This window comes from Archocentrus centrarchus, chromosome 15, assembly GCF_007364275.1.
Source record: "Archocentrus centrarchus isolate MPI-CPG fArcCen1 chromosome 15, fArcCen1, whole genome shotgun sequence".
Lineage (NCBI taxonomy): Eukaryota > Metazoa > Chordata > Actinopteri > Cichliformes > Cichlidae > Archocentrus > Archocentrus centrarchus.
In genome coordinates this window covers 22826841-22854473 of record NC_044360.1, presented here as the reverse complement: position 1 = coordinate 22854473, position 27633 = coordinate 22826841, and the positions used below count along the sequence as shown (strand labels likewise).

Sequence of the window (27633 nt, the reverse complement as noted above, 5' to 3'; positions counted from 1 at the left end):
CAACAATTACACCAGGAGCCCCTTAAATGTGTCCGCTAAACTTAAAAAAAAAAAAAAAAAAAAGGAAACGGGGAAATGAAATGCATAGGAGGACACGTTTGCAACTAGTTCTACAGTGAAATGTATACCAGTGCCTTGTGTTTCCAGCCAACCAAAGCAACTGTCACTGCCAGTGTAAGCCAGCTTGTCAAACTTAAATTAGCACGGGGAATATCTGAAAATACTGTGAGGGGGGGGGGGGGGGGGGGGGCGGGGGGGGGGTGTCACAACTGACATGACTGTTTACTAACTACACATGCCAAAGCTCCCCTGTTTCACCCACCACCTGGGTGTGACGGTGTAAGGCTAGGTTGCACAGCAACACAGCTGTCTGCTATACAATGTAGTCCATCCTGTTTATGCTGTTTGCTGTCTCCAAGTCTCTGTTGTCCTGTTATTAGTCCAATTAGCATGCTTGGATGTTGAGTTAGGATTGGAGATGGGCGCCTTTTCGTCCCTCTCCACCAGTGTGTATGCTGGCTGTTTGGCAAAGCGGCCTTTCTGTAGGTGCCTCTCCTTGTCATCCTCATCCCCCTCGGGATGATTTGTCCTTATTTTGGCAATGATGGAGTTCTTATTTTCATAGTCTTTGATGGCCACTGTGAGGCCCACGTGCTTCTCTATAGGATTCTTGATCTGGTTCAGCTGCTCCCTTACATTGTTGGTGGTGTTGTCCTCTGAGCCGGTCGCTGATGTACTGTTGTGGTTGCTCTGTTTCCGCCGCCGGCGCATGCACCACAGCAAAATGGAGACCAGCACGAGGGCCCAGATGACAATGAAAACGGAGCTGAGAAGGGGCACTAGGTAGTCTGATAGAAGAAAAACAATCACGAGTCAGAAAGATGCCACAAATTTTAAAAGAACTGACTCAAACAGTGTACAGTGGGCTTTTTGTATTACTACAACAAGCTTGCTAAGTCATTAATGTGCTTTTGCCAGAACAACCTGACCTCCAAAGCCTGGAGAGCCAGGGAGGAGGCTGCTGCTTCTACTTGGCTGTGGCAGCAGTCGGCTGTCACTGTACTGATGAATGGTGGACACAAGTGGGAGTCCTGACTACAAGTCCAGCCAGCTGTACTAGGAGCCAATCTAAAGCCATGTAGCCAAGCAGCTCTGCTCTTTCCATCAAACTCCTGGCTAGATTCTTTTTAAGCTCCATCACAACTGCCATAAGATGGCAGACCTGGCTGTCTGAGTTGTGTGGGAGGTTAAGGAATCACTTTACATATACATGGAATGTTTTCTTTGGTACTCAGCTCTGCTGTCACATTTAGAGCTTTGCTCTATCGCATGAGCTGATCTTTTGGGGGAGGGAAAAAAAAAACAAACAAAAAAAAAACCAACCCAAAAATCCTCCCTCTCATTTCAACACATGCAGGAGTGTGCAACTTCAGAAAAAAAAATGATCAAATACAAATCCTTTCAGTTCATACCAGTTTTGCTGGGGCTTGGCACACGCACTTCTACAATGGCGGAGATGATCGTGTTGTTCCCATTATGCTTGCTAACCAAGTCAATTATCCTTTCTGTGATCTCTTTAACAGGGGCTCCCGTCCAAGCGATGGTCGTCAGTAGACTAAACGGAAAGAACAAGTAAGGCGGGAAATTTGTTAGTTTAGATTTAAGTGACTGTTTACTTGCCATAAACTCACTCCACAGAAAAACATATCCTTCTAGAGCTGCTAGAACCTTTTTTAAAAGTATACATTAATAGAAGCGGCCAAACATGGCAGAGTGAGTGGGAGGAAGTACTCACGATGCAGACGTGGATCTCGTTGCTGGCTGAGAATGAGGGGTCACAGGTTATGGATACAGAATGCTCCAAGGAGAAATTCTTCACCACGTGTAAGTTCCTCAGCTGCTTACATACTCCTTCCACAGTCAAACCCTGGACCTGAAGAAAATAAAGCAAATGTTAACTCACACTTCGGGGAGAAAACAAAAACAAGGGCAATCAAGCAGAAAAAAAAAAAAAAAAAAAAAGAGCCAAGACTGCATTTTGGCAGCATGTTCAACATCCTATCCACCTAATTTAGATTAAAGACCGCAGGCTCATATGCTTGTCACTATCTGCTGTCATGCTTGTTAGGCAACTGGCAAGTGATCATTCTATGTGGTGACAGAGTCGCCAGTGGTCCTGTTCAGCTCAAATCCATATCATCCTGAAATTAATCTCCCCGTGTGGTTGGTTTAAGGAGGGATTGGCAGAAGCTAAAAAGTCATGAATGCCTCATTCTCAGGAACAAAACTTGTATGCAGACAAGGTTCGGAGAGAAAAATTCCCACATTTTTCCCCTTCATGGAGTGCATTTAAATACATGGTTGAATTGTTAAGGAGTCTCTCTGCCCTGGAGGAATGGGTAATCTTTCACAGTTTGCTGCTCCCATTCATTTAAGAGTGCTGGTGGAGAGGAGGGATGGAAAATGAGCCAAAACCTGTTAAATTCAATCTCTTCCTCCTTGGTGCCTAGGTAACTCACTCGAGGCATGATCTCCTTGTTGAAGGTGAAGGTGATGTTGGCGCAGCTGTTGTCCTGGTAACTGGAGCTGGGGTGGCATTTGGTGGGGGGGCTGGGGAGGGTTGGAGCGCCAGCACTCTCCCAGCTCGATGCAAGGGCTTCACAAAGCAGTGGCCCTCCCTGAGGGGGATGCAGCTCTGTCTGAAGGGCACTCGCCTCGGCCTTTGGCACCCAGTTTGCATGACATAGGGCCACACCACATCTGGAGAGGGAAAAAAACAAACAAACAAAAAAAAACAAAAAAAAACACATGAGCATTGATACGATATTAAATATAGTATACAGTAGAAAATACTTTAAAACTATCATTACCACCCCCTTTTCCCCCCAGATACATCTCTACAGCTATGGAATATTAAGCCATCTAACTTAATATTCCTGTTCTCCAAAGGATGAATCACATTAAACCAATTTTAACAACTGTGAAAAGATTAATTTGTCCCACTGCATGTCAAAAAATGCATAACGTGCATAACGATGACCACTTCAGGCTGCTACTGTAAATCTTCACTCAGTGCAACTGTGGGAAATACTGAAAGTGCTTCTGACGCTTCAGAACAACAGGGCCATTGTGTGTGTTTGTTTTTAAACAAACTGCATCAAGAAACTGGCACTCACAAGCCAACTCCACCCAATGACACATAATGTTGTGGCCCTACCTGCACCTTCTTGTGGAAAACAAGACAAATGCCAACATGACCCATTTTGTGCAGTTCTACATAGCCCTTCTTCCATTAGGAAACACGCAGACTTCGCAGGTGTGCTGACCCATCGTGAATACTTTACTTTGCATTAAGTTTACATGTATATACCTTTGTGCACACAACTTCCCATTGGAACAGTGGCAAGAGTTGCAGTCTTCATCCCATTTCATTCCATCAGGGTGATGTGTCCGTTAACAGAGCAAGGGTTTCTTGTAACTGTAAATTGGAATCAGTGTTAGAAATATTCTCAAAATATTTTTGCTTCATTTGCACATTTGTCTTTTCAATCGTGTGAAGACTGCTACCTTCTTGACAGTGGGATCCAGTCCTGTCTGGTGGGCACAGACAGCGATATCCATTGATCTCATCCACACAGGTGGAGCCCAAGGCACACGGAGAGGACTGGCACTCATTAATATCTGACACAGAGGAGAAGAGCCAGAGGTAAAAACTGGTTCCTTTGTGAACTAAAGAGCACAGGCAGACAGCATTCAAATATTGGGTTAAGCAGTCTGCACACAAATTTAATTCCTATCTAAATTCACTGAGCCTGTGCAACATTTGAATAGTACATACACACTAGTTGTTAATATAATTACTGGAAAAATAAAAACAAGCAAACATGCTTTATAGTCAGCCCTGGTCGATTTTTTTGCCCCTTGCAGCTTTCTTATTAGGCTGCATCATTAGCAGGTATGCAGGAGCTAAAGGCTGGACTTAACAGAACAAAGAGTTTGCAATGGGAAAGAATGTGGCCATCTGAAAGCCTTAAGAGGGAAAACAATCTTGTAATCAGTGTCAGAGAGCATGGCTGATTAGCCGCTGGCCTGCTAAGCTGGTTTCCCCTAGGGATAGCAGCGAGGCTTGGTGGAGTGACACCAAAATGGCTCAGCCTGGCCTGAAGCCCATGAAAAGATAATTGGCTGACTAGACCTTCCATTTGGAGTGACTGATGGTCCCAGGCATGCTCTAACTGACTGCTCAAACTGGAATCAGGGAGGTTCTGGAAGCAGGGTTAATACTCACTGATCCGACAGTCTGGCCCAGCAAATCCTGGGGCACACTCGCAGCGGTACCAGTTATCCCCATCGACACAAGTTCCACTGTTGTAGCTGTAGGCAGGGTGGGGGAAAGGGAAAAAAAAAAAATAAATAAAAAGGATAATTTCAGGCTGGTATTTTCTCACCAGTCAACGGAACAATTTCAGCAATCAGTTCTATTCTTTTTTATTGGACAAGTGTGTTTTGGTTAGGGAGTTCACTAAACAGGGTTAACTGCATCCCAGGAATGACAAGAGGAGGGTGTATGCCTGGTTCTCAGCATAGGGTGAAAGCATTGCAGGTGAGAAACTATCATACAGGTGGAGCAGCTTGTTACATCTGTCTAAATCTGCAGGAAAATGTTTGGCTTCCACTTACCATGGGTTGGGGACTGCAGTCGTTGGTATCTGAAAGAGAAAAAAAAGAATGGGAGGGAGAGAAGAGAGAAGTGAGCATGTTGATGTTTTATGCACATGACAGCAGAGCACGTCTGAGCTTGCATGTGCAGAAGCGTGTTGGGCCGGTCGGGCTGGACTGATCACTATGCTTTAATTAATGACACGGAGTTGACTCTCGCCCGCAAAAATGCAGCCCACCCACCCCATACCAATGGTGACACCTCCACACCCAGAATCCCACGCCGACCTTTCTCCTTCCTTCCATAAATAAAGTAAAGAGGAATTCATGTTTTAGAACGCATGCATACAGGGCAGGGATCCCAGGAAAGGAAAAAAAAATTATATATGAGGGAAGTGGAGGAGGAGAGCTCTAGAACAAGCAGACATGTCACTGTTTGGACAGGAATGCAACGAATGAGAGGGGAGAGGGGGGGCGCGTGTTTGGGCTAGCAGAAAGGGGGAGAAACATCTGTCTCCACTTTCCTGAGCCCTTTTCTCCCTCCTCCTTTGCTTTCTCCTCTCATGGCCGGCAGCAGCCAGGGAGAGAAGGGGGGGGGGGGGGGGGGGGGGGGGGGGGGGGGGGGGGGGGGGGGGGGGGGGGGGGGGGGGGGGGGGGGGGGGGGGGGGGGGGGGGTGGGGGGGGTTGGGGTGGGGTGGTGGGGGGGGGGGGGTGGGGGGGGTACAGATCAAAGATGATGGGAAAGTCTGCTTTAATCAGATGCAGGACTTCACCTTTGCACTAGGTAGCACAATGTTTATCATAATTTAATGGCAGTAACTGTCCACATTTATCCATTCCACACCACCGCCCTCAGCCCCTTCTTACTTTGGGTGCACGTGGGACCCTCCCAGCCTTCTTTGCAGACACAGGTGAACGAATCCCCAGTCACCACACAGGTACCTCCATTCTCACATGGGTTTGGAAGGCAACTGAGTTTTTGGCTGAGAAAAGAAAGAGATTGGGGAGAGTTAAAGTTTAATTTTGTCAGCAAGCTTTCCTGAACAATAAGAGGATCATCAGTACAATCATGAACCTTAACCCATCACAGAAAGACTGCTTTTGGTCGGTCTTTTTTTCCTGACAGCTTTCAGTTTTCCTTTTTTCTATATTATTCAACTTTGAAGTGTACTGTCAGTGCAATCAGGATGTTTAAGCGGATGTCTGTCAGCACTCATAAGAAAGGGAAAATGAGCGAGAAGGTAGATGAGCGAGGGGAGGGAGCGTGACAGAATGAAGGGATAAAAAACTGTTTGTGGACCTCACAGATCTGACAGACCTGATTAACATCTGGAAACAAGACGGAGCTCTCCCATAAAGCAATCCGCTTTCTGTGTGAGGTGTGTGCAATGCGTATGAGATGAAACATTAAACCAAATGGATGACTCACCTATGTTACATGTTGTTCCCATCCCATCCCGGGGACACTTGCACTGGAATGTGTCGCCCTCAGTCGTAGCAGTGCCTCCGTTGTTACATGTGGCTTCAATCGCACTGACTTTCGCCTGGAGGGAGCATTGACAATCCTTACAATGACTCAACAAAATGTATAAAAATTTGCTAATTACACACAACCATAGGCACATACCATAAGCCTGCACAGACAGTCTACACGGTGTGGAAAAAAGTTAAAATATTAAAAAAAAAAAAAAAGCTTACGGGAGTGGCATGTCTTTCCCTTCCAGCCATTTTGCATTCACAGAAGAAGTCAGTCACCAGGTCTCGACATGTCCCTCCATTATGACAGGGGTTGGTGCTGCAGTCATCTATGTCTGGTGGCAACAAAAGACGGGAGCGTGATTTATGTGTGGCATATCAAAACACACTGGTGTCGAAAAAACGAATTGAAAGGCAACCATGAAGGAAGTGTGGGTTTGTTTCGAGGTTGGCACGATAACAATCATACTCACTGATCTCACAGTGGTCGCCTTCCCAGCCGTCGCCACAGATACACTGATACACGCTGACTTTGTCGATACACAGTGCCTCCATTGCGGCAACGGGTTACTCTCACAGTCATTGATGTCCTAAAAGAGAAACAAAAAAATTCCAAAGGCAGCACTGTTAGCTTGACGGTGTGATATATTGTGGTCAGTTTGTATAAGTTGTATGAGTTTAGTGTCTGGTCTTACTCTCGTTGGCAGTAGGTGCCTCTGAAACCCTCCTGGCACTCGGCATCTGAACTGGGCCCCAGCCTGACTCCGACAGCGGCCGTGAGGTCTTGAAAACATTTGATGAAAATGTAACGCTCCTCCTCCCGGTGTGCTGTTGGATGCCACGGCAACTGTGCAGCTGTCAATCAACTGCAGGGGGACGATCAGGTTAGATGGTGAAACCAACATTTGGATGAAATGCTTAGTCCAAATTATAAACAAGTGTTGGGGGCGCCTGGGTGGCTTATTGGTGAAGCCGGCGACCACATACACATGCGGTTGTTGGCGGCGGGTTCGCATCCCGGCCCATCGCCAACTGATTGACTTTGTGTCTTCCCTTGTAATCTTCCCCCATTTCCTGTCCTCTCTCCACTGTCTACAAAAAAAAAGCCGCTGTGGCCAAACAACGCAAAAAAAAAAAAAAAAAAAAAAAAAAAAAAAAAAATTATAAACAAGTGTTAAGGCAGAATGGGACATGGTTTACCACAGTGTTAGCTTATCGACCAAAGACTTGCTTTTAACAAAAAAAAAAAAAAAAAAAAAGAAATGGTGGTGGTGGTGCAAGACACATTAAGACAGATCTATAATATATGTGGTTAAAAACGGTACTGTGTAAAAATGGGGACAAAAAGAATGATGGATACAAGATAAGCTGTTATGCTTTCATAAGCAATTCATTCAGATCTTTTTTACTCAGCACTGAAATCCCTTCCTTTCCCCCTGTCTGATCAGGTTAGGTGAGCTGGGTGAATTTGTTCCCCTGTAATCACTTAATTCTTGCCAAGAGCAGAGAGAATCTTGCGCCTGGTATCTGGCTCTGTGGTTGGTCCACTCACTCAATTACACAGACAGAGAGAAAGAGAGAAATGTGCACATTCACTGAGGGGGAAAAGAAGAGGTAGCCCACCAAGTCATTACTAAGAACACACACGGTGCTATCAGCCTTTTGCCAGATTTTCAGGGAACTCAGAAATGGGGAGAATCATCGGAAAAGCTTTGCTGAAGAGGGGAAGGGAGGACATTCATCAAGAGAGCGGCACTCAAAAAAAAAAAAACAAAAAAAACCAAAACTATAATACAGGTATTGCTCTAAGTGGAAAATGTGAGCAAAATCTCCAGGCAAATATAACCTGGCCTTATTCAGCATTTTACTACAGCACACTACACAGATCACCTTTCAGGCACCTTGAAGGAAAAAATAAAAATAAAAATGCAAAGAGCTTGCAGTTGTTGCAGGAAGGAGATGTACCTTTGCATGTGGTGGTGCGACAGTGGTCCTTGAGGTGAGAGCAGTTTTTGCCCTCATAGTCTTCTGGGCAGGCGCAGTAATAGTCTGTGGCCAGGTTGAAGCAGCCTGCTCCATTCTGACATGGGTTGGGCGAGCAGTAATCAATATCCAGCTATGGAAGAAAAGGTTTTGAATAGAGAGCAATGAACCTGATAGCTGACATAGTTTCAAATACAGAAAACAGAGCAAAACCCACAGCATCCTCCCCACAAACTGTGCCAGGAAACAACACACACGCACAGCGCTTAGAGGAAGAGGGAAAAAAACAAAAAAACAAAAAAAAAAAAACACAAGCCAGAGACACAGGACCCGTCCTCTGAGTCTGGGCTTCAGCGCTGAGGAATGTATCCCACTGTAGCCAGGAGCAGCTTCAACAAAGCACTCCCTTTTTAAAAGGAGGACTGTGGAACAACAGCCGTTTAAGAGGGTGGGGCAGGAAAACTTTACAACAAACCCAAAGATACAGGCAACGCTAGCAGAGAAATGCTGAATGCGGGGAGGGAAGACGTTTGCACGCATCTGTGGGAGATGGTGGTGGGAGTCATGCCTCACCTGGCAGAGATTTCCTGAGAAGCCAGCCAGACACAGGCACTGAAATCCGTTCACTTCGTCTTGACAGCGGCCGCCGTTCAGACAAGGCGAGCTCGCGCACTCGTCGATGTCCCTCTCGCAGTGCTCGCCAGCGAAGCCAGGGGGGCACATGCAACGATAGCCATTTACCAAGTCCTGAGAAAGAGAGGGAGAGAGCGAGAAGCTGGAGTTAACCTCACGCAGCCACAAATTTGATTAACTGCTTTCAAAGGGTGGGGTCCAAACAATAACTGTCAAACCAGGGCACAGAATGAGAGAGGGGGGGGTATCACAGCTACACAATTATTTCAACACATTTTCCTGGCACAGGCTCAACACAATAATGTTTATGGTAATTCTATCTAGTGCGGTCGAGAAACTTGTGTGCCCCTCCCTCAGAAACCCCCTGAACCCACTCCTCTCAGATTTGATTTCAGAGGAATTCCACAACAATTCCACTGTCGGTTTGGAAGGAACCATTTACAGCAGCTATTTATACAACCACTGCAAATGTCTCTGGCTTTGACAAAAGAGACAATAAAGCAAACAAGTTGGCAAGCACACCAGCAATATCAGATAAAGCTAGATGGGTTTTGACCTTACCTTACAAGTTCCCCCATTCTGGCACTGGTCCTTGCAATCGTTTATATCTGCACATGAAAACAAATCCGAGATTTAATTCTGAACAGCTTAACTAAATAGTCTGTCTTTAAAAACAAGTCTGTGCTCTGAGTTTCCCATGCTAGGGGCTTTTAAAAACATTGTCAGAGCTAGAGCTGTGCATGTGAGTTGGATGATGTGGCTGCAAACTTGGTGCAAAACAGTGTATTGAGCAATCCTGCCTGCTGCCAAGTGAAACTAGTCCTGGGATTGTTTTGAGCCACCCCTAATCACTGCAGCCTTGGCCACACACACCACCACACACACACAGGCCTTATAATGACGCAGCAGATTCATTTACACTGCAGAAAAAGACTGCACTTGTCCAACTCTGCTTAACACCTTCATGTTGCAGCTTCAATCCAGCATGTACAGAATTAAAGGAACTAAAATATCTAAATAGGGGCCGGAGCTGGACAGGCGTCCTGTTCCGCAGCTGCTGCTGACAGCATTCGACTCACTGTTGTCGCAGTTCTGCCCCGTCCAACCGGGGAGGCACTCGCAGAAGTATCCACCAATCAGGTTGCGGCAGTTGTGGCATTGACGCAGGGCTTGCTATCGCATTCGTTGGCATCTAGAGGGCAAGAGAAGAGGGTTGGTTAGTGGCACGCACACGTGTAGCTGACAGCTGTAAAGTAGTGCAAAGAGGCTGCGTGATTCACCTATTAGACATGTCTTTCCCGTCCACTGCGAAGGACAGTGACACTTATAGCTGTTAACCAGATCGAGGCAGGTACCTCCATGATTGCAGGGATTTGGAATGCAGTCATCAACATCTATGCAAGAGAAGTGAATCTAGTGGTAAATGGGGTATTTTCCATGAAAGGTACCAATATCGCACTTAGTATGGACACTTTCAATCTTACTGATAGAGCAGGAGGGGCCAGTCCAGCCTGGTGCACACTGGCATTCATAGCCTTGATTGGTTTCTGAGCAGCTGCCTCCATTCGAACATGGATTGGAGAGGCAAGCATGTTCGGCTAAAAAAAAGAAGTCACAAAACAAATTGTACCGTTTTAATGATAAACTGAGCATCACAAATATGCATATTTTTGCCATTACTGAAATAAATGATGTGTAAAATGCAGGTTCAGGTTCTGACTTTGATCCCTTAGAAACCTGAACTCTCTACCCAGGTCCAGACTGTTACACATCCAGGGGTTGACTTTTTTGTTTAACCCAATCAAACTCTTCTGCCCCCAAAGCCCGCTCAAAATCTCACTCTCATTACCCACCCCGGCAGACTACACCACCAGGAAATCATCTTTCATGCTAAGTTGACCTGACCAATGCACCGTGACTTCCCTCTGACTCCCCGCCATTCTTCTTCTGAGAAGCGGCATAAGATGAGAGTGGCGGGAGGGGGGGGAGGGGGGTAGTCGCAGCCCTCCTTTTGAGTTAGGATGAGTGGGGTCCCAAACAAATCAAAAATTAATGATTCACTCAAGGAATAACTTGGCAGTCGGAGGTGATCGGTGGACGCCTTTTGGTATGCTGTGGGGAGGAGGGAAAGGAAAGGATGCAGCGCTGCACCCTGGGGCCTCTGTGTTACAATAGCCCGACGTATCCTCTGGTCTGCAGACCTCCTGTTATGAGGGGCACGGTTTCCTGACATCTCTGCAGTTAAGCTGTCAGCACCCCGCGAGGCTCAGATTTAATGAGGAAAAAAAAAAAAAAAAAAAAAAAAAAAAAAGCCCCATCATCTCCATGGTAAGTGTTTGCAACAGCTGAACCTTAGCAACCACACCCCATCTGTCTCGAGAAGTGAAGGATGTCAGGCCCCAAAAGATCAAATTTTTTGGATTACCTGACTCGGGGGCCACTTACTCTAGAGTGGAAACAGATTATTGCCAAGTTACCACCTCCTCTGACTACAAACTAAAGGCACCTCTGACCTTTGGTCTGCAAGCTTAGTGAGCCCAGAACATTCCCACTTATTCTGACTGCAAGAAGGTTTGGAAGATATAGTTAAATGTTATCTCACCTCTCTCACAGTTAGGTCCAGAGTAACCCTCTGCACAGGTACACTGATACTTATCAGGTCCAGTGTTGATACATGTCCCTCTATTCAGGCATGGCTGGTGAGTGCCGCAGTAGTTCAGATCTGGGAGGAGGAACAAAAAAAAGAAAAAAAAAAAGAAAAAGAAAAGAAAAAAGGAGCACAGTTTGTTTAGACACAACAACAGCCGCTCCTACAGCAAGCACAGCTGAAATAAGAGAAGGAAATTAACCTTTATCACAAAGGTGACCGCCCCAGTTGATGTCGCACAGGCACTGCCATGGCTCTTTACAGGTGCCGTGAACACAGCCAGGGTGGGGAACGCATTTGTCGCAGTACTGACCCTGCCAGCCATACAGACACCTGGAAAACACAGACAGACCCAGATAATGTTAAAAAAAAAAAAAAGCAGACACACTGACAGATGTACAACCTTCAGAAAACATCACAGCAAGCACAGATGAGGTCAAATAATCCGTGCGCTGCCTGAAAATGTTAATATCTTAATCTTCCATTTATTCCAGATTCCTTCAGCAGCTACTGAGCCATAATCTGAACTTAATGAACTACACATTAGCATGAAACAAAGAGGCTGTATTCTCGCCTCCCACAACTGGGCTGCATCTTAAAAAGACCACAATGAATTTTAAGTAGCAGGGTGTTTATGTTACAGCCTTTAAACAATACTTGGAGACGACAAAAGGGGAGCGTTTAGCATTTTACTAAACAAGAAAAAAAACAAAAAATAACACTAAATTGCAGTTCCAGTGGGACTTTTAGCACAGCTAACATTAGCATGCGACTAGACGCTCCCTTTAACATCACTATGCCTGTGGCTTGGCAGTGGCAGAGAGGAGTGTTCAGCCTTCTTGGCTTTTACACTGCTGCTCGTCCTGGTTCCCATGAGTCAGAAGTCAGACTTGTGCCCCAAGGCTGAGGGCACAGCCTGCTGACCACCGAAAGGTCCAGTTTCATAATTAAACCGATAATGTTGCTCCCCCCTCTCTCTTTCAGCACCATAATTAAGACAGCAATCCAGCCCGGCTGATAAAACTCCTCTTTAAAAGCTGGCAAAGTGATGATATAGTTGCTGCTGTGGAGCACCAGCGACAGGAAACACAGCATCCCCCTCTGGGGGAACGGCGTGCTGATTAGCCCCAAGAGACAGACGGACTGTAAAAATAAACGCGGTGGTTAAGTAAACCTCAGTCTGTGATTAAAGAGGCTATTCTTAAAAGTGTGCTAATCCTCTCCGTGAGAAGTGGAGCTGGAATCCCCACAGCAGGATCCCAAATCATTTACAGTTATTACACAGCCAAATTACTGGGGAATGTGACATTACATTGTGCAGCTCTGCTGATGCACAAAGATTTCAACCCGGAAGAATGTGTATGTTGTGGCTGTGCACGCGATGCCTCTGGAAAGGTTCTGTACAGTCTACAGGTGCACTGGTATTGCTCCATTAGCAACAATGAAGCTAAGGGTATCACTAAAGACTCTAAAGTCATTAGCTGCGGCTTTGCTGCAACAAGAGGGCTGCCCAAGCCTGCAGCCAATGTTTGCTATGTACTACAGTTGTTTGACACACTGCAACAACCCAATGATGGGAAATTGCTCACTGACTACAGTAGTAGTAGAGCTTGCTTGGAGAGTTTGTTGGCAGAGTGCATATAAACAGACTTACACCCAAAGCTTTAAATATAGCCACACCTGTACAGAGATTAAAGACATTCAGTCGGCCTCTTGTTCTGCCAGCAGCCACAACAAGCAATTACATGAAACTGATGATGTCAAAAGCTTGGGAAAAACAGCAATGCTGCTGCACAGAACGAACAAACCTGATCATCCCTGTGTTTGATTTATGGCCAAATCAGACAAGAAAGCAACCAATGCCTGAACTGTGGGAAGAGGGGGGATAGTGTGGGGCCTTCTCCGGGATGAGGATGAGATTCAACTGTTACCACACACACACACCACACACACACACACACACACACACACACACACACACACACACACCTCTGATACCCTTCTGTGCTGGGCTTTTCCTCTGGCTGTGTGCATAAACAGCATTAGGAAGCCATTAGCTGCATAAACACTACACTTAAAGACTGATCCGAATGTTACACACAATTTCACTGTTAACACTTGCCCCCATTGAAGAGCCACATTTCCAACAGGGTTGTGGAAGTCGAGCCCCTATTGCTCAGACTGGCACCCTGGATCCAAAGCCCCACAAGAGATTTGCAGCAGCTCAGCCTACATCTCTGTTTAAAGCCCTGGTAGTGATAGTCTCTTGGCTGGAAAGCAAAACATGCACAGAGAAAAATCTGTGCCATGTCAGAAGAAGTGGTGCTTGGACACAATCTCTACACATCTAAATGATCACCACCACAGGCGTCTGGCAACACACCCCACAGTAAGTAAAGGCTGTTGAATTAAGTAGCTCCCTGCACAGGGTGTTTCAGCCAAGGAAGATAAAAGGCTCGGGTCCAAGAGGAATAAAGACTGTGACACTCATGGAAAAACAACATTTGGATTGTTAAAAAGGAATTTACATTAGTTGATGTTCCAATTATATTTCATAATTTTTCAACATATTGAATTACAGTCAACCCTCGCTATATCGCGGTTCACTTATTGCAGCTTCACTGTGTCACGGATTTAAAAAAAAAAAAATTACTAACTGTTTCGTGGAGTTTTACAATATGGAGGGATATGTGGTATATAGTGATATTGTGTTCATCACTCGGACAAAGAGAAGTTACACCTACACCTTTAGCGGAAATAGAAGTAATGGCCGAGGGCGAAGATACTGCACCACCTTCATCGCCATCAGTACTGCACAGCTACATAATTCATCTTCATCATTCAAGTGTAGTGAGAGAGTGGGAAAGGTTTATAGGCGTGTGAGAAGGGTTTATAAAGCCTTAAAATATATAAATAATAAATATAACGCCGTTACTTTGCAGATCTCACTATCACGGAGGTCTCTGGAACATAACCCCCGCGATAGGTGAGGGATCACTGTACATAAAATTGTAAAATGTTGGTAAACAAATCACATTTTTACACTGGTTACATCTACAGGACAAAAATATCCACAGTAGCAGCAAAAAGATATTTACTAGAAGGCGACCCAAATATTCAACTTTGGGTAGTTTTTTTGTTTTCACTTTGGGTCTTCAGATTATTAGTGATTGTGGGTTTTTTATTTTTAACTATGAAAACAGCTTGGGCCCCTGACACGTTTCTCACTCTCAGCAACATCTGTCACACTTCAAGCTTACGTCCACTCTCCGACTTTTGTGGCTAGATTTCACTGCTCTTTTCCCCTTTTGTTCAAAGAGCGCCTAGAGACGCATCTAGCGACAGCCACTAGTGGCATTTTCACTGTAAGCACGAGGTTCTCTTTCCCACCGCAGGCAAAGTTTTTCTGAGTGAGCTGTTTGCACCTGCATAGTTTTGTTTTTGTGGTTTGTTATTCAGGAGACGGTACATGTTGTGACTTTCTGCGTAAAGTATGGGGAAATATATCAGAAATCACTGAATATGGGGATTTTGTCAGAAAGACACTTTCTCCCTGCAGGGCGAAGGAGGAGGAAATGTATTATTAATGTAAAGGTTTATTCAGCGCTGATTCCCACAGACAAGGATTTTTGGTGAAGGAAAGTTCCCTTAGCTGACATCCTATAGAACAGGAAGTATCATATTTTTATTTATGTATTTATTGATTTATTTATTTATTATTTATTTATATATATATATATATATATATATATATATATATATATATATATATATAATTATATATATATATATATATATATATATATATAAAAAACACACACACAAAATGGGGAGAACAGAGCCATCCAAGATTGGCATTTCATTAGGAAAAGTTCAGTAAAACTCACACTGAGCAGCACTTTACTTGCAATCCACCTGGGCTCCTTACATGATCCGTGTTCAGTGCTGCAGCCCTGTCGACATATAGCTAGAAGAAGAGGAAGAATGAATCATTTAACTGCATGGTGACCAGATTCACACTTAAGCTTGTGGCAATTATACTATAAATAATATAATTAGCACCCTATTTAACACTCCTGTCTGTAAAACAGTCCAAGCTGTACACAAACATCAATGCTTGCCTTGCCAAATAGCAATGGCTCTCTAACTTTTCCTGGTTGCCTCCTTCAGAAGCCAAAAGCTCACAACCCACAACTGTTAATCATCAACATTTAAAAAAAAAAAAAAAAGCTCAGAGTTGTATTTTAGTGGCATCCACGTCAGCAGACAGTCTGAGAACCACTGTCTCGTAGCATGGTAAGACATTATTAAACCGACTACTGCCCAGGGTTATTTTTGGTGGGGACGTCTGATTTTCACACTCCTACAGGCAAGGAAAACAGAGTGCAGAAAAAGCCCATCATTCAATTGAACATAAGCACATCAGCATGAATCACAGAAGACCGTCTGGCTTGCTAGTGTTAGGACACTCATTCATAGTCCTAAATACTAATCCTACAGTCTCAAGTGGTTTCCTCCCACAGTGTCTGTTTCAAAGTGGCTTCTTCCATTACTTCATGCTACCACCTCAGCAGGGCTTACCTGTGTTGCAGTCAGGTCCAGACCAGCCTTCCAGGCAGGTTTTGTTTCCATTGTTGTCGCAAGTATAATGCCCGAAGAAATCATCCCTCGGTCGACAAAACTTGTTGCAGCCGAAACCGTAGTAGTGCTCGTCACAGCTGACCCGGATCTGGTATTCAAACTGAGCTACAGGGCCGTTGTGCGTCAGCTTCTGCCACTGCGGGCTAGGGTTGATCATACCAGAATGAGAGGCCTTCTCTATCAACCTCCCATCAGCACCTTAAAAAAACCAAACAAAATAATGCACCATCAGTCATACCTGTGAATATCTTAATAAAAAGAAAATTGATGTTTGTTCTTTTTCTTCTGGGTTTTATCAAATGTTTAAGCCTGGCAAAAACAAAACAAAAACAGAGGAAAGCAGCATCCTACATTACGCTTTTGGCTGTTGCAGTGTTCTCCTTGATCATACAGCAGGAACCCAAAAATGCCCCAGAAATTCTGACACAAATTGCAGAAGATCCCTTACATAGCAGATTATATGTAATTAAAGCAACTATGTGTGCTGGAGAGGAAGAAAAGTACTGGGATGAGATGGAGAAAAAAGGAAAAAGGATGCGGGGTAATGAGCACTTTTAACTGCTTTTTTTCTCACGCTCCCTTTCCAACTCTTCATGGCTGGTTTGTGATTCTCAGGTTTACAGCTTGAGGAAACTGCTGGTCTTCGATGCTGCCCTCTGCATCTGCTCAGGCGAGGACCGAACTGCAGCCGCCATAAATTACAGTGTGAGGATGCCACAGTCACTAGCGGGAAGCCAGCCAGCATGCCATCAGCACTTCCCCCCCCAGTCTGCCTTCCTTGCATGCATTTTTTTTCTGCACCAACAGTACCCATATGTACTGAAGTCGAACAGTTGGGAGATTCTATCTTCACTTCAGGAGGGGAGCAAGGACCTGGTCTATGTTTTGATTGTAAAATACACACAGACTTAGACCCAGAAACGGACCCGTGCTTTAGTCAAACATGAAGAGGTCACAGCTCTGGCAAATAGGCAAGGACGGAGGCAGGAGCCACACACGCAGAGCAAACACCAACCTCACTCCAACCTTCAGACACTACACTGTCTACATACAAGCCTTGCGCATTAATACCACTGGCACTTGCAGCACTCGCTACTCTATGTCTAAATCTTCCACATGGGAGAGAATGAAAAATGTGTCACGGTCATTATTTACTGTGCTCACACGAGCAGAGGTGGCTGACCGCGGGGTAAATCGCTGCTCTGTGTAGTATGATGCAATGCGGTGGTGGTGCATTTATTTACTATGCTGTGCATAGTGGTGTCAGGGGGGCATACTGAAATCACAGTTCCCAGTAACATTTCACAGTACTCTGGAATCCAAAGATTAACTGTGTGGCATTTTCTCTACTGACTGCTGGCCTGCAGCGTCAGGAGTAGCAGACCCTTGCTACCTGCTGCCTGGCTCGAGGCTCAACATAAATCAGACCAACTTTAAAAGTTTAGAAGGTCATGCTAGAAAGAAAAATAACTTTAATCGAATTAAAAAAAACAAACAAAAAAAACTCTATTAACACTAAAATCTTGTGGAGCAGGAATTTGAAAATGCTACAGGTTCTGCGTTTACACAGGTGTTAAACCTAAGCCAGATGTTTTATTCTGTTCAGGAATCTGTTTAGATATCGGTCAAAAACACATGAAGCTAACAGAACCTTGAGCTAACCTGCTGGAGCTCAGAGGCTTAAGCAGCGCTGCATGTGTACATTCGGGAGGCTTTTCACACCAATGCCCTAATGGCTCTCTGGGGAGCGGCAAATACAGCAGAAAGACTGAAACCTCGTTGAGCTCGAAAAGACATCACCAAGCACGGGATAAGGTTCTGCCCTCATCTGGGATCACAGTGCTGGCCACCAACCAGCAGGGATCCCAGCAAGAACCAGAATTTAGAGTTGGGTTGATGGTGTAATTATGGGAAGAACAGCTCAAGTCTTGGAGCGGTAGAGTTGTCAGAGTTGACTTTTAAATACACAATTCTGGAAATTTCATGCGGTTTAAGCACCGATATTCCACAGATACCCTACTGCACTCCCTCTCTCGCTGTCTCCTCTCTGACAGCGAGCTGACACACAAACCCAACTGCTCCTCGCTCCCTCTCTCTCAGAGTGCTGTCTACTTCTTGTCATACTCACTCCAGCTCAGCATTTTGCTATGGTATTAGAAAGCTGCTTTTGTGGATGAACATCTTTTTATAATCATCTAAAACACTACTGACTAGTAGGTTCCCACTGCACATGCTCTAAGCTCAGCTTATAACCCACCTGTGTCACTTTAACTGAGACACAGCAGAGCTCCAGGGCCTCAGTCTCATGCACTGTTAATGCTGACCGGTCACAGCCTCAAGCTGTTTGGGTGGATGAACTCTGTGACAGTGAAGACAGTGTGACCCCCAACCCTGGCTGGCAGTACCCACCATCAGTCATCAGCCAAATAAAATGTTTTTTTTTCTTGTGTGTGTGTGTGTGTGTGTGTGTGGGGGGGGGGGGGGGGGGGGGGGGGGGGGGGGGCGCTTTGTGGTCCTTTTTAAAAAATAAAAAGGAAACCTCCACCTCCCTTCCTCTCTGCCTTGACACCCTTCCACACTCGCATCATCTTACTTCCTTGAACTCACCTCCTCCCTTCAGCCACCTGTCAACACACACACACACAACACCACACACACACACACACAAAACCACCCAGTGGCCCATGTGGAAGAGGGCAGGGGGTTCAGGAAGAATAAACTTCCTTCCCTGACCTTCAACACAACTCCTCCAAGATGCTCCTTTTGAGGGGGGGCCAGAAAAGGAAATGAGCAGAGAAGGCAAGATGGAGAAACCAGACAGGAATACTCACCCACCGTTTTCATTGTTGTAGTCCAAGGCTTCCACTATCAGAGTGTAGGACCTCTGAAGACAAAAAAAAAAAAATACAAGGGGCGTTAGTGAAGAAGAGCACAGTCATCAAGGAGTTCCTGCATCATTAAAAAAAAAAAAAAAAAAAACATCATACAGTGATGAAGTGGCAAATCTTTGAAAGACTTCATGATAAGTTCAGTGAATCACATCATGGGTAATGCCCTTATGTTTGTTAGTAACCAGCAAACTAACTTGTAGGAGGTTTCCCCTTTATTGAACATCCCACAGTACATGAACCCATTTATCAGTGAGGTCTGTGGGCTGAACATGTTTTTCTTCAAGTATCATAAATGGTACATTGGTAAAAAACTCAGAAAATGAAACCTAAATCCAGAACTTTTCCCATTTCCCATGACCTCACCATGGTGCCAATGACGTTTCATCTGCCTGTCACTTAGTTAGCCTACAACAAAGCCTAGTACAGAAACCGATGTGAACTTCGAACAATGGTCCCGTTGATCTGATTAAGAGAGGCTAAGCTTGAGGTGGTGCAGAGGTCTATATGATTAGAATGGCAGACACATGGGCAGTGGTCTGGTCTAGCTGGACATGCACCCAGCAGGAGGGTGTTTGATGCACCAAAAAGCAGTTGTAAGTCAAATAAGAGTGCATAGAAAAACCTACAGAGCCAAACATCTGTCTTCATATTAGCCACTGTAACCTTGCCCTCTTTAGAAATAGTTTTTCCCAAATTACAGTTTTTCCACATGTTTATAAAATGGTGGTGAGAGGCCAGTTGGTTCTCTTTTTTTTTTTTTTCTCAGCGTAGGTGGGGTTTTCAGTTTCATGTTAATTTATATGCTCAATATGAGCACTTTGGTCAAGCCAGGAGGAAGTACACTGCTTTACGTAGAGTTGTGACAAACAGAAAAATGGACAAAAAAAACAAAGTGCATGTGAGGGATGTGAAATGAAAAAAGAAATACAAGAAAGGGGAAACCACAGAGAAACTGAATGAGAGCTACACTCTGGAGGGCCCGTCTAGGTTTCAACACTCCCCAAAACGCTTTGTCCGTTTCAGGGTCGGTAGCGCTCACAACCGATATCAGCTTACACATTCACCCTGCCCTGCGCTGCAGTAATGAGGGAATCGGACAATGTGTCTGCGAGTGCACACGACAGAGTCACAGAAAAAAAAAGTATGCGGATCTGAGAAAGTGTGATCTACTTACATTAACTTGGGCATCCAACAGAAACCACCTCCTTGTTACATTCACACACATGCTTGCCCCTAGCAAGCGCTGCTTGAGGGCATTTCAGAAATGTTTTTGCATGGCCACTGTGCCCCCTCTGTGCCACAGCAATGACTTCACGGTAAACAAACCAGCTTAAAGGAAAACCTCTCTTCTCTTTCCACAGAGACGAACAAAAGGCTATGACTCACTCCTGATACTTTTTCATGGCTTTACCTTGTTTTCTCAGGCATTCAACTTTCCATCTTTCCAGGAGACATTTGTCTCATCCTGTGCCAGTATTTCACTGCAATCAGGGCAACCATTATTGAGATGCAGTGCTCATCAGCAACAGTCTTTACAGTATATTCTGACTCACAATTGGCTGAAATCACTTGCTACAGAAATCCAAAAAAAGGTGAGCCAGTAGTTATGTGATCCTAATCATCTGCAACCACAGCCCAGCCTACAGAGAGTTATTTTAACAGTAGGAACAAGAGTCCTCTGGCTTCCTCTTAATCATTAAGTAGCATCATCTAAATGTTGTCATTCACTTCCTGTGACCAACACTTGACAGAGTTGCAAAAGGAGTACACTTATCATTAATGAACTAACAATCCAGCATAAAGAAGTGCACCCAGATACAAAAGTTTACAGACTTTTGAAAGATCTGCGTCTCATGTGACAGCACGGGAGACGTGGGAAGTTCACCCGAAAAATGGGAACTCGAGGAAAGATAAATAAATAGACATGAAGCATCTTTGGAACTTCCAAATCATTGCAGCATTCACTTGATGTGTTTGTCATTTAAGGTGTAATATTACTCAGTGTCCTGTTAAAGCCTTTTAACATTTTTTTGTTTGTTTGCATAAGGCAACACATTACCATTTTACTGGGCAGTTAAATCAGGAACTACAGTGGATCCCTGCCATAGCAAAAAACATAACAAGCCCGGATCACTCACTGGCACAACAAAATTTCACCAGAACGGCGTCAGACGGATGGGAAAGAAATCCCTCCTTGTTGTGAACCGTGTGTCAATAGACATCATGTTTAATCGAGGATTCCTAACAAAAACCGACAACAATAGCCAACATATAACGTTAAAAAAACAAAACACACACACACCTTGTATGATTAAACTTGCCTCAACATGAAACCTTTTGCAGATCTGTAATTATTGTCACCGCCAACTTATTATGTAGTAGTCCTTAATTAACATGTTTAAAAAGGCCCCCCACCATAAAAACTGAAAAACATCAGATCATTTTCTTCGGTTCTGCACTTGACGTTTTGTTGGCACCCTCGTGTTGCCGTTACATAGTTCCCCAATGTCAAGTGAAACGTCAAAATGGCCCTGATCCAACAAGTAGCTTCTCCATTAATGGGATGTTTAGTTTTAGGCTAAATAACTGCTCTTAGAAAGTGAGCTACTGGCTGACTCCTCATTCGCCAACACTCCATCACTCCTTGGCGGTTATCAGCTCCGAACTGTCTACCACTGCCAGGTTCACTTTTCCCAGGCTCCCAGCTGACTCACAGCTTCTCTTTGAACTACATAGCAACCCCCCCCCCCAAATCCACCTCCCCTTTACTTGCGTACAGACACACACATCCAAGCGCAATAAGTACGGCCATATGTCGTCTTATCTTTCCCGGCCAAGCAGGCACTGTCCAGCAGACAGCCAACATAAGAGATAAAGATCATTCCAGTTTGAATCACATTCGCTTGCCAAAAAAACACTACTGAATCCTCTCAGTAGGGGAATTTCCTCACCCCCCCCCCTCATCTTCCCTCTTACTGAAAAGTTATTTGATGTACCATAACTAAGAAAAACCACACACAAAGCAGATATGACTCATGAAACAGACAGAAGTCAAAGGTCCAACATGGCAAGGCAGAACAGATTGGACTAGTCTATGCCTACAGTCAGCACAGAGGAAATGTAAACAGTTTCATCAAGGGATGTTGACTTTCTGTATCAGTTCTCCTGAGTCAATCGCTTAACAGTATCAGCCTGCCATCTAACCAATGACTGGGGCTGCTACATAACACACCCTGTTTGCCATCAGACCCAGGTTCAGCCATATAACACCCACTCTGGTGAGGTTTAAGGCAACTGGTTCCACTGATTGGAGCTGGAAGGAAGGAATGCATTGTTTCCCAGGACATTTTATCACAGGAGTTAGAGAGACTGGCTTATTATATATCCTGTAAAGGTACGTCAGCCTGGGATACAACAGAACCTCACCCGACCAAAGAATCTCACCTTTTGCCAACTAAAACACGAGAGACCGCAAACAGAATTCTCGCAAGCCAAACTGAATCAAAACATGAACCCAAGGCCAGGAATGAAAGTCATATCAAAGCATTTAAACAAACAGTCAGTCATCTGTCTTTGTCAAGGGTCACCAACCATTAAGGGAAACAAAATTAAGGCGCAGGTTATCCCAGTGAAATATATTTTCAATGCATGTCTTGCGTCCATGAAGCTTGGAACAACTTTGATAAGAAGTGAAACATCAGAGGCCATTATGTAATGCCACAGTGACAAAACACAGTAATTACACACACATAAAAAATAAAAGTCCTTGTTTGTATAGGAAAAAAAAAGAAACCCTTTTCCCTCTGTCACTTGAGTAATTTGCACTTAACTGCCACATCAGAGCTGACTATATAAAAACAAACATGTCATTACTCCCACAGCTCCCACGCTTACAGTCAAGATCGCGCTCAGCATTGTTCTATGACACACCTGATCCCAATTCTCAGACTGCTCCGACTTGCTCAAAAACTCAACAACAGGGATGTCGACAGGTCCCAGGTCTGAGAGACAGCACTGTTGTTTTAATGGAAAGATGCTTTTAAATCGAGTGAGGAAGGAATTGCTCAGAGACAAAGGGGGTCGGGGTGGGACCTCTCTAGAACAATTGGATTGATCCAATTAAAAAGTTCTGTGCTTTTTTTTTCCTTTACAGGTGTGACATGGGCAAACATGCTGAGCTGGGCAAAGAGGCAAGGCCTGAGAGCCAACTTCATCACTGCTGAGTCTACTACTGCTGCTGCTTCCTGTTGCTTGCCCTGCGCTGGCATTACAGCTGCAGTGCCTCTATTATGCTCTGTAATCCTCACTGTAGTCACTGAGGGCACACTATTGTCCCCACTTGCCACTGTAGCAGGGTCCTCACTTCTCTGTGCAACAAGCATGAGGCAGGCATTACTGAACCCGCACAGGGCTCTAAAACACTTCTGAAAGAGATGTGCGGCCGATGTCATTCAGCTGGATGCCTGGCTCTTCCCCTACCTGATCTAAGCGCATGTGTGCAGCCTCATTAAGTGCTGCAGTTACTGTGGGTGGCAAGGTTAAAGCGGATGAAATGCCTGGGGTCCAACCGAGCGTGACTTAAACAAAGCCCTTGGCCTGGACAAGAGGCCAACTTCATGCAGCTCAGTAGAGAGGATGAAGGGAGAGAAAGAGAGGAGGGGGCTTTCGTGAACTCGGAGTACCCAACAACCCAACTGCACCACACTGCCATCTGTCCACAACAGCCAATCAACTGATGAAAAGGACAAAGAGTGATATCATACCTAACCTGACAATTGTTAATGTGCAGTGAAGTGAAGCACTTGAAGTGAAGGATGGGAGAAGCTGGTGAGCAGCTCCAAACTCCCGTTTTCTGCAACAGGTTTGTGTTAAAATTAGTCACCTGATGGATCGTGCAGAACTTTTAAACAACATATTTCTATGTATCTGGGGATTTTAAACATGACATGGACATCCTTCATTAGTCCAAGAACATGCAGGCCATGTTTGGAAAGAAAGCATTCATATTATCAGCATGCAAGAAGAGAAATATGAGGAAAGCTAGCAGAGCACTGGGTTCCATTTCAATGTCAACATGTGCCATTTCCAAGCAGAAACGGCTTTATCCAGTAAGATGAAACTAGTCTGGCTGCAAGGATTAATACCAATTTAGCGTTGCCATGGTGTGAACATAAACAGAAACCTTTGTCTTTTGAGAAAGTTGAGAGGCGCCAATGTCTAAGAGGAGAACAAATAAAAACACAGACTATATCGAATTGCATGCAGTCCTGCTGAGGACATGATTTTACTGGCAGATCGCAGGGAAAGAACATTTAAATGATCTGCTCTACCTCACAGGTATCGCACACAACAATGAACCGCATGAAAGGAAATTACACAAGTCCCACTTTTTTTTTCCTCCCCCCTTTTTTCAGCCTCCTTAAAGCCTTTCAAGTGCGTGCAGTGCCTGAAATTACAACAAGAACTTCCATCAAGTTTGAGGTAAAAATAGCCTTGATGTAATTGGACAACACATACCAACAGACTGTGCCTTTCACCCATCAGGCTCAGCAGAGGGGTTTGCGGGCCAAGCTGTGGGGCCAGTCAGTCTGTGCACAGTTTTTTTTTTTCTCTTTTTCTCCCCCCTTTTTCTTTTCTCTCTCACTACATAGAAATGTGCTCCAGCATGGCAAATCATCTCTCTCTCACAGAGCTACAACACTCCCACAGGCCTGTCAGGCCCATTTATTTACTCAATGAAGAAGAGCTGACACTTAAGGAAACCAGAAAGTGGGTTTTTTCACCCTGGAGTTGCTGTTCTGTGCTACATGACCGGTTTTCAGGGAGGCAGACGAAGGGGGAAATCTGAGAGTGAAGTTCTTTTAATCTGCTCAAATCAGGCCAGACGAGGGAGAAACATTCATGAGGAACATTTAAGGCTGCATGGTAGTATGCATGGTAGTAAAAGAAGCCCCAAACCCATTTATAAAAAGGTGAGACATTAAAAAAAAAAAAAAGAAAAGAAGGGATTTCTTGGGGTTTCATCATTATTCTCCTAGATAGATGACTGACCGGTCAGATTAATTGCAAGTCATAATCTGCCCACTTGCACCCTTAAGCCAAATTCTGGGTCGGGTTTTATGATCATATGGAAAGTGGTTTTAACACCCTAACACAAAGTAAACAGGTCTAGGCCTGATGGTAGAAAAATGCCTGCACCTGGACAATTAGCGCACATAATGAGGAGGGGGCGCCGCTTTCTCAAAAGGACAATTCACAGAGAACCAAGTGCCAAATAAGAAACTCATTCTTTGTTTGTTGTGCTTTCTATCCACTTTTTTGAGGGGGGGGTTAAGAATGATTGACAGGCAGTAATTGCGCAGAATTGCCCTGCAAACACACATTTTCTCTTTGGAGGTTTTGGGGTTTTAGGGTCTCCACTCACCGGCCAGGCAAAACTGAAGGGCAAAACTATCCTGGATTTGTCATTCCTCACAGAGCTCTTCAAAGAAAAGGTATTCCCTCCGAGGACAGGCGTAGATCCCATTCCGAAGCTGCAGGGCCCTGCAGCAGAAACTCTCGACTGATATTCCTTTAGGCAAACTTTAAAAAACGTATCGCACTCATCCCGTGTGCACTCTCTATCCGTGCCGCTCCTCCGTGGCCGTCGTCGCAGCACACGCCGTTCAGCAGCTCTCCGTTCACATTGCGCATCGATACGATTTGTAACTCGAATTGTCCGGATCCCTCTGACACCTGTTGAAGACAGAAAAGTGAGTGCGATGGAAAACTGACCTCGCTACACAAAAGTTGCAGTTTTAACAGTTTTGCGTCAATCACACACTATTTTTTTGCACATGCAGCCCCCCCCCCCCCCCTTTTTTTTATTATTATTATTATTGCAGAGGCATGGTTACACATAAGGTTAGCATAGCTGTGAACTTTTTAAGGCGACACGCATGCAACCAAAGGACGTCCAAACGGCTGAACCGAGTGACTTTTCCCCGCGCAAGTTTTCGCCAGAAAAATCCACGTACCTTAGCGAGAAAGCAGAGTAAAAAGGCAACAACGACTGAGCCCCGTCTCAAAATCATGCCTCCGGACTGCTGTTGCCACTCGTTTGTACTAGTCGTCTGGCCGACACACGGCACCAGAGCTCTCCACTGGTTTAAACATGCACGAGTGGGAAGCAACACTTTGATTAGTGGAGCGCAGGTTCCCGATTCATAGACGTTCCTAGTACGTCCCTCAAGTTCTCCGAGCGTGTGCACCTCTTCGTTATCCTACGGTCTCCACTTGTTGTTGAGTAAAGTTTACACAGTAGCCATGCGGCGGCCGAGCTCACTGCTGACTGACTGCTGCTCGGAGTTGGAGATAGCTACACAAGTTCAGCGCCGACGAAATGTCGAAGCCCGGAGCCTTCATATTCATGAGCGGGGCGGCAGCGACCCCGCCCCTGCCTCCCTCTCTCCCTCCCTCACTGTCTCTCACACACATTAGGAGGATAACTGTAAGGACTCTTTGGCAGTCCTGCGGTGGAAAAATAAAAGTGGAAATAATCTATGACCTGAAGTCATTTTGATGCGCATAAGTCAGCACAAACCACAAACATATAAACAAATTATACCTTGAGACACGCATCATGCCCCACCTCTCCTTCAGTTTTCTTTCTTTCTTTTTTTTTTTACTCTCACCACAATGTATACTCTTTCTTTAAAAAAAAAAAAAAAAACTCATAAAGATTTATGTCAGCTTAAAAGGTGGACAGAGCGAGTTCAGATGGGTTTTACTCTCCTCTATATTTGACCCATTAAGGAACATACTAAATCATCTGGACTGCAGAACGGGCTTTGCATCAAGGCCGGTGCCGAGTCAAGGCCAGATTCCAAATGCATGGTATGTCAGACAAGCCTTGGATAAAGTGCATAAAATTCCACTCTAGAAAAATGCACAATCTCTCCCACCTTTTTTTTTTTTTTTTTTAACTAATTTTATGGTCAGAAATACTTTTAAACAAGCTAATAGTGACAGCTTGATAGTATTAGGAGTGTATGAAACAGTGCCCCAGAGTGGCAGAGACGCCTGAGAATAGTAACTTGCCATTTAAAGCTGTTTCCAATCAACCTCCGCAGCCAAACGTATATCAGGATGGGACCCCCTGCTGTGTCGATATTTAGAGCTTTAACGTTTAAAATCACTGATAGAAATCCTTTGAGTTTGCTGAGAGACATTATTACCACAGTGTCCTTTTGGTGTCAAAGGGCAATGTGTCCCAGGTGTATCTCTGCGAGAAGGTAATCTTCAAAACCAGATAGGTGAGTACACTACACACACACACACACACACACACACACACACACACACACATTGAGAGGATGGAAACTCCCTCTCTGCCCCTGTGGTTAGTGATTTGTGTGGACCAATTACACAGGTCACTCAATGGGTCACAATCAAAGAAAGGCACAAAACTGGCAAAGTGAGGAGTGTTATCAATCAGTAACTATGTAATGTTTCACCATCACACTTTATAGCTGTTTATGAGGCTATCGCACATCTCAGATGTATGCGTTTCCATCTGATAAGCAGAAAGGTCTTGGATTTTCTCACTATTTCTGTTCCAAACTGTACAAGTAACTAAGGTGTAGCGGAGCATGTAGCTTATCTTATCTTTAACTGAGCTGCATTATGACACAGAGGTGGTGCATGGTAGCTTTTGCATGGATC

General features: G+C 44.7%; 1 protein-coding gene across 1 annotated transcript; it reads right to left on the bottom strand.

Moving 5' to 3' along the window:
* Positions 1–242: 242 nt before the first annotated feature.
* jag1b (jagged canonical Notch ligand 1b) lies at positions 243–26286 on the bottom strand. The gene is given in 41 exon segments (XM_030748232.1): positions 243–435; positions 438–848; positions 1473–1584; positions 1586–1615; positions 1796–1933; positions 2520–2609; positions 2611–2655; positions 2657–2700; positions 2703–2760; positions 3371–3384; positions 3387–3443; positions 3446–3478; positions 3568–3681; positions 4289–4376; positions 4684–4709; positions 5527–5642; positions 6073–6185; positions 6187–6203; positions 6358–6390; positions 6393–6470; positions 6609–6678; positions 6680–6697; positions 6699–6729; positions 6837–6871; positions 6873–7000; positions 8101–8251; positions 8692–8865; positions 9313–9359; positions 9831–9905; positions 9908–9943; positions 10032–10145; positions 10236–10349; positions 11354–11473; positions 11601–11731; positions 13049–13060; positions 15314–15365; positions 15980–16236; positions 18871–18923; positions 25355–25570; positions 25573–25665; positions 25947–26286. Coding segments are annotated over 41 exon segments (3663 nt in total). The 5' UTR covers positions 26004–26286; the 3' UTR covers positions 243–373.
* Positions 26287–27633: the final 1347 nt, after the last annotated feature.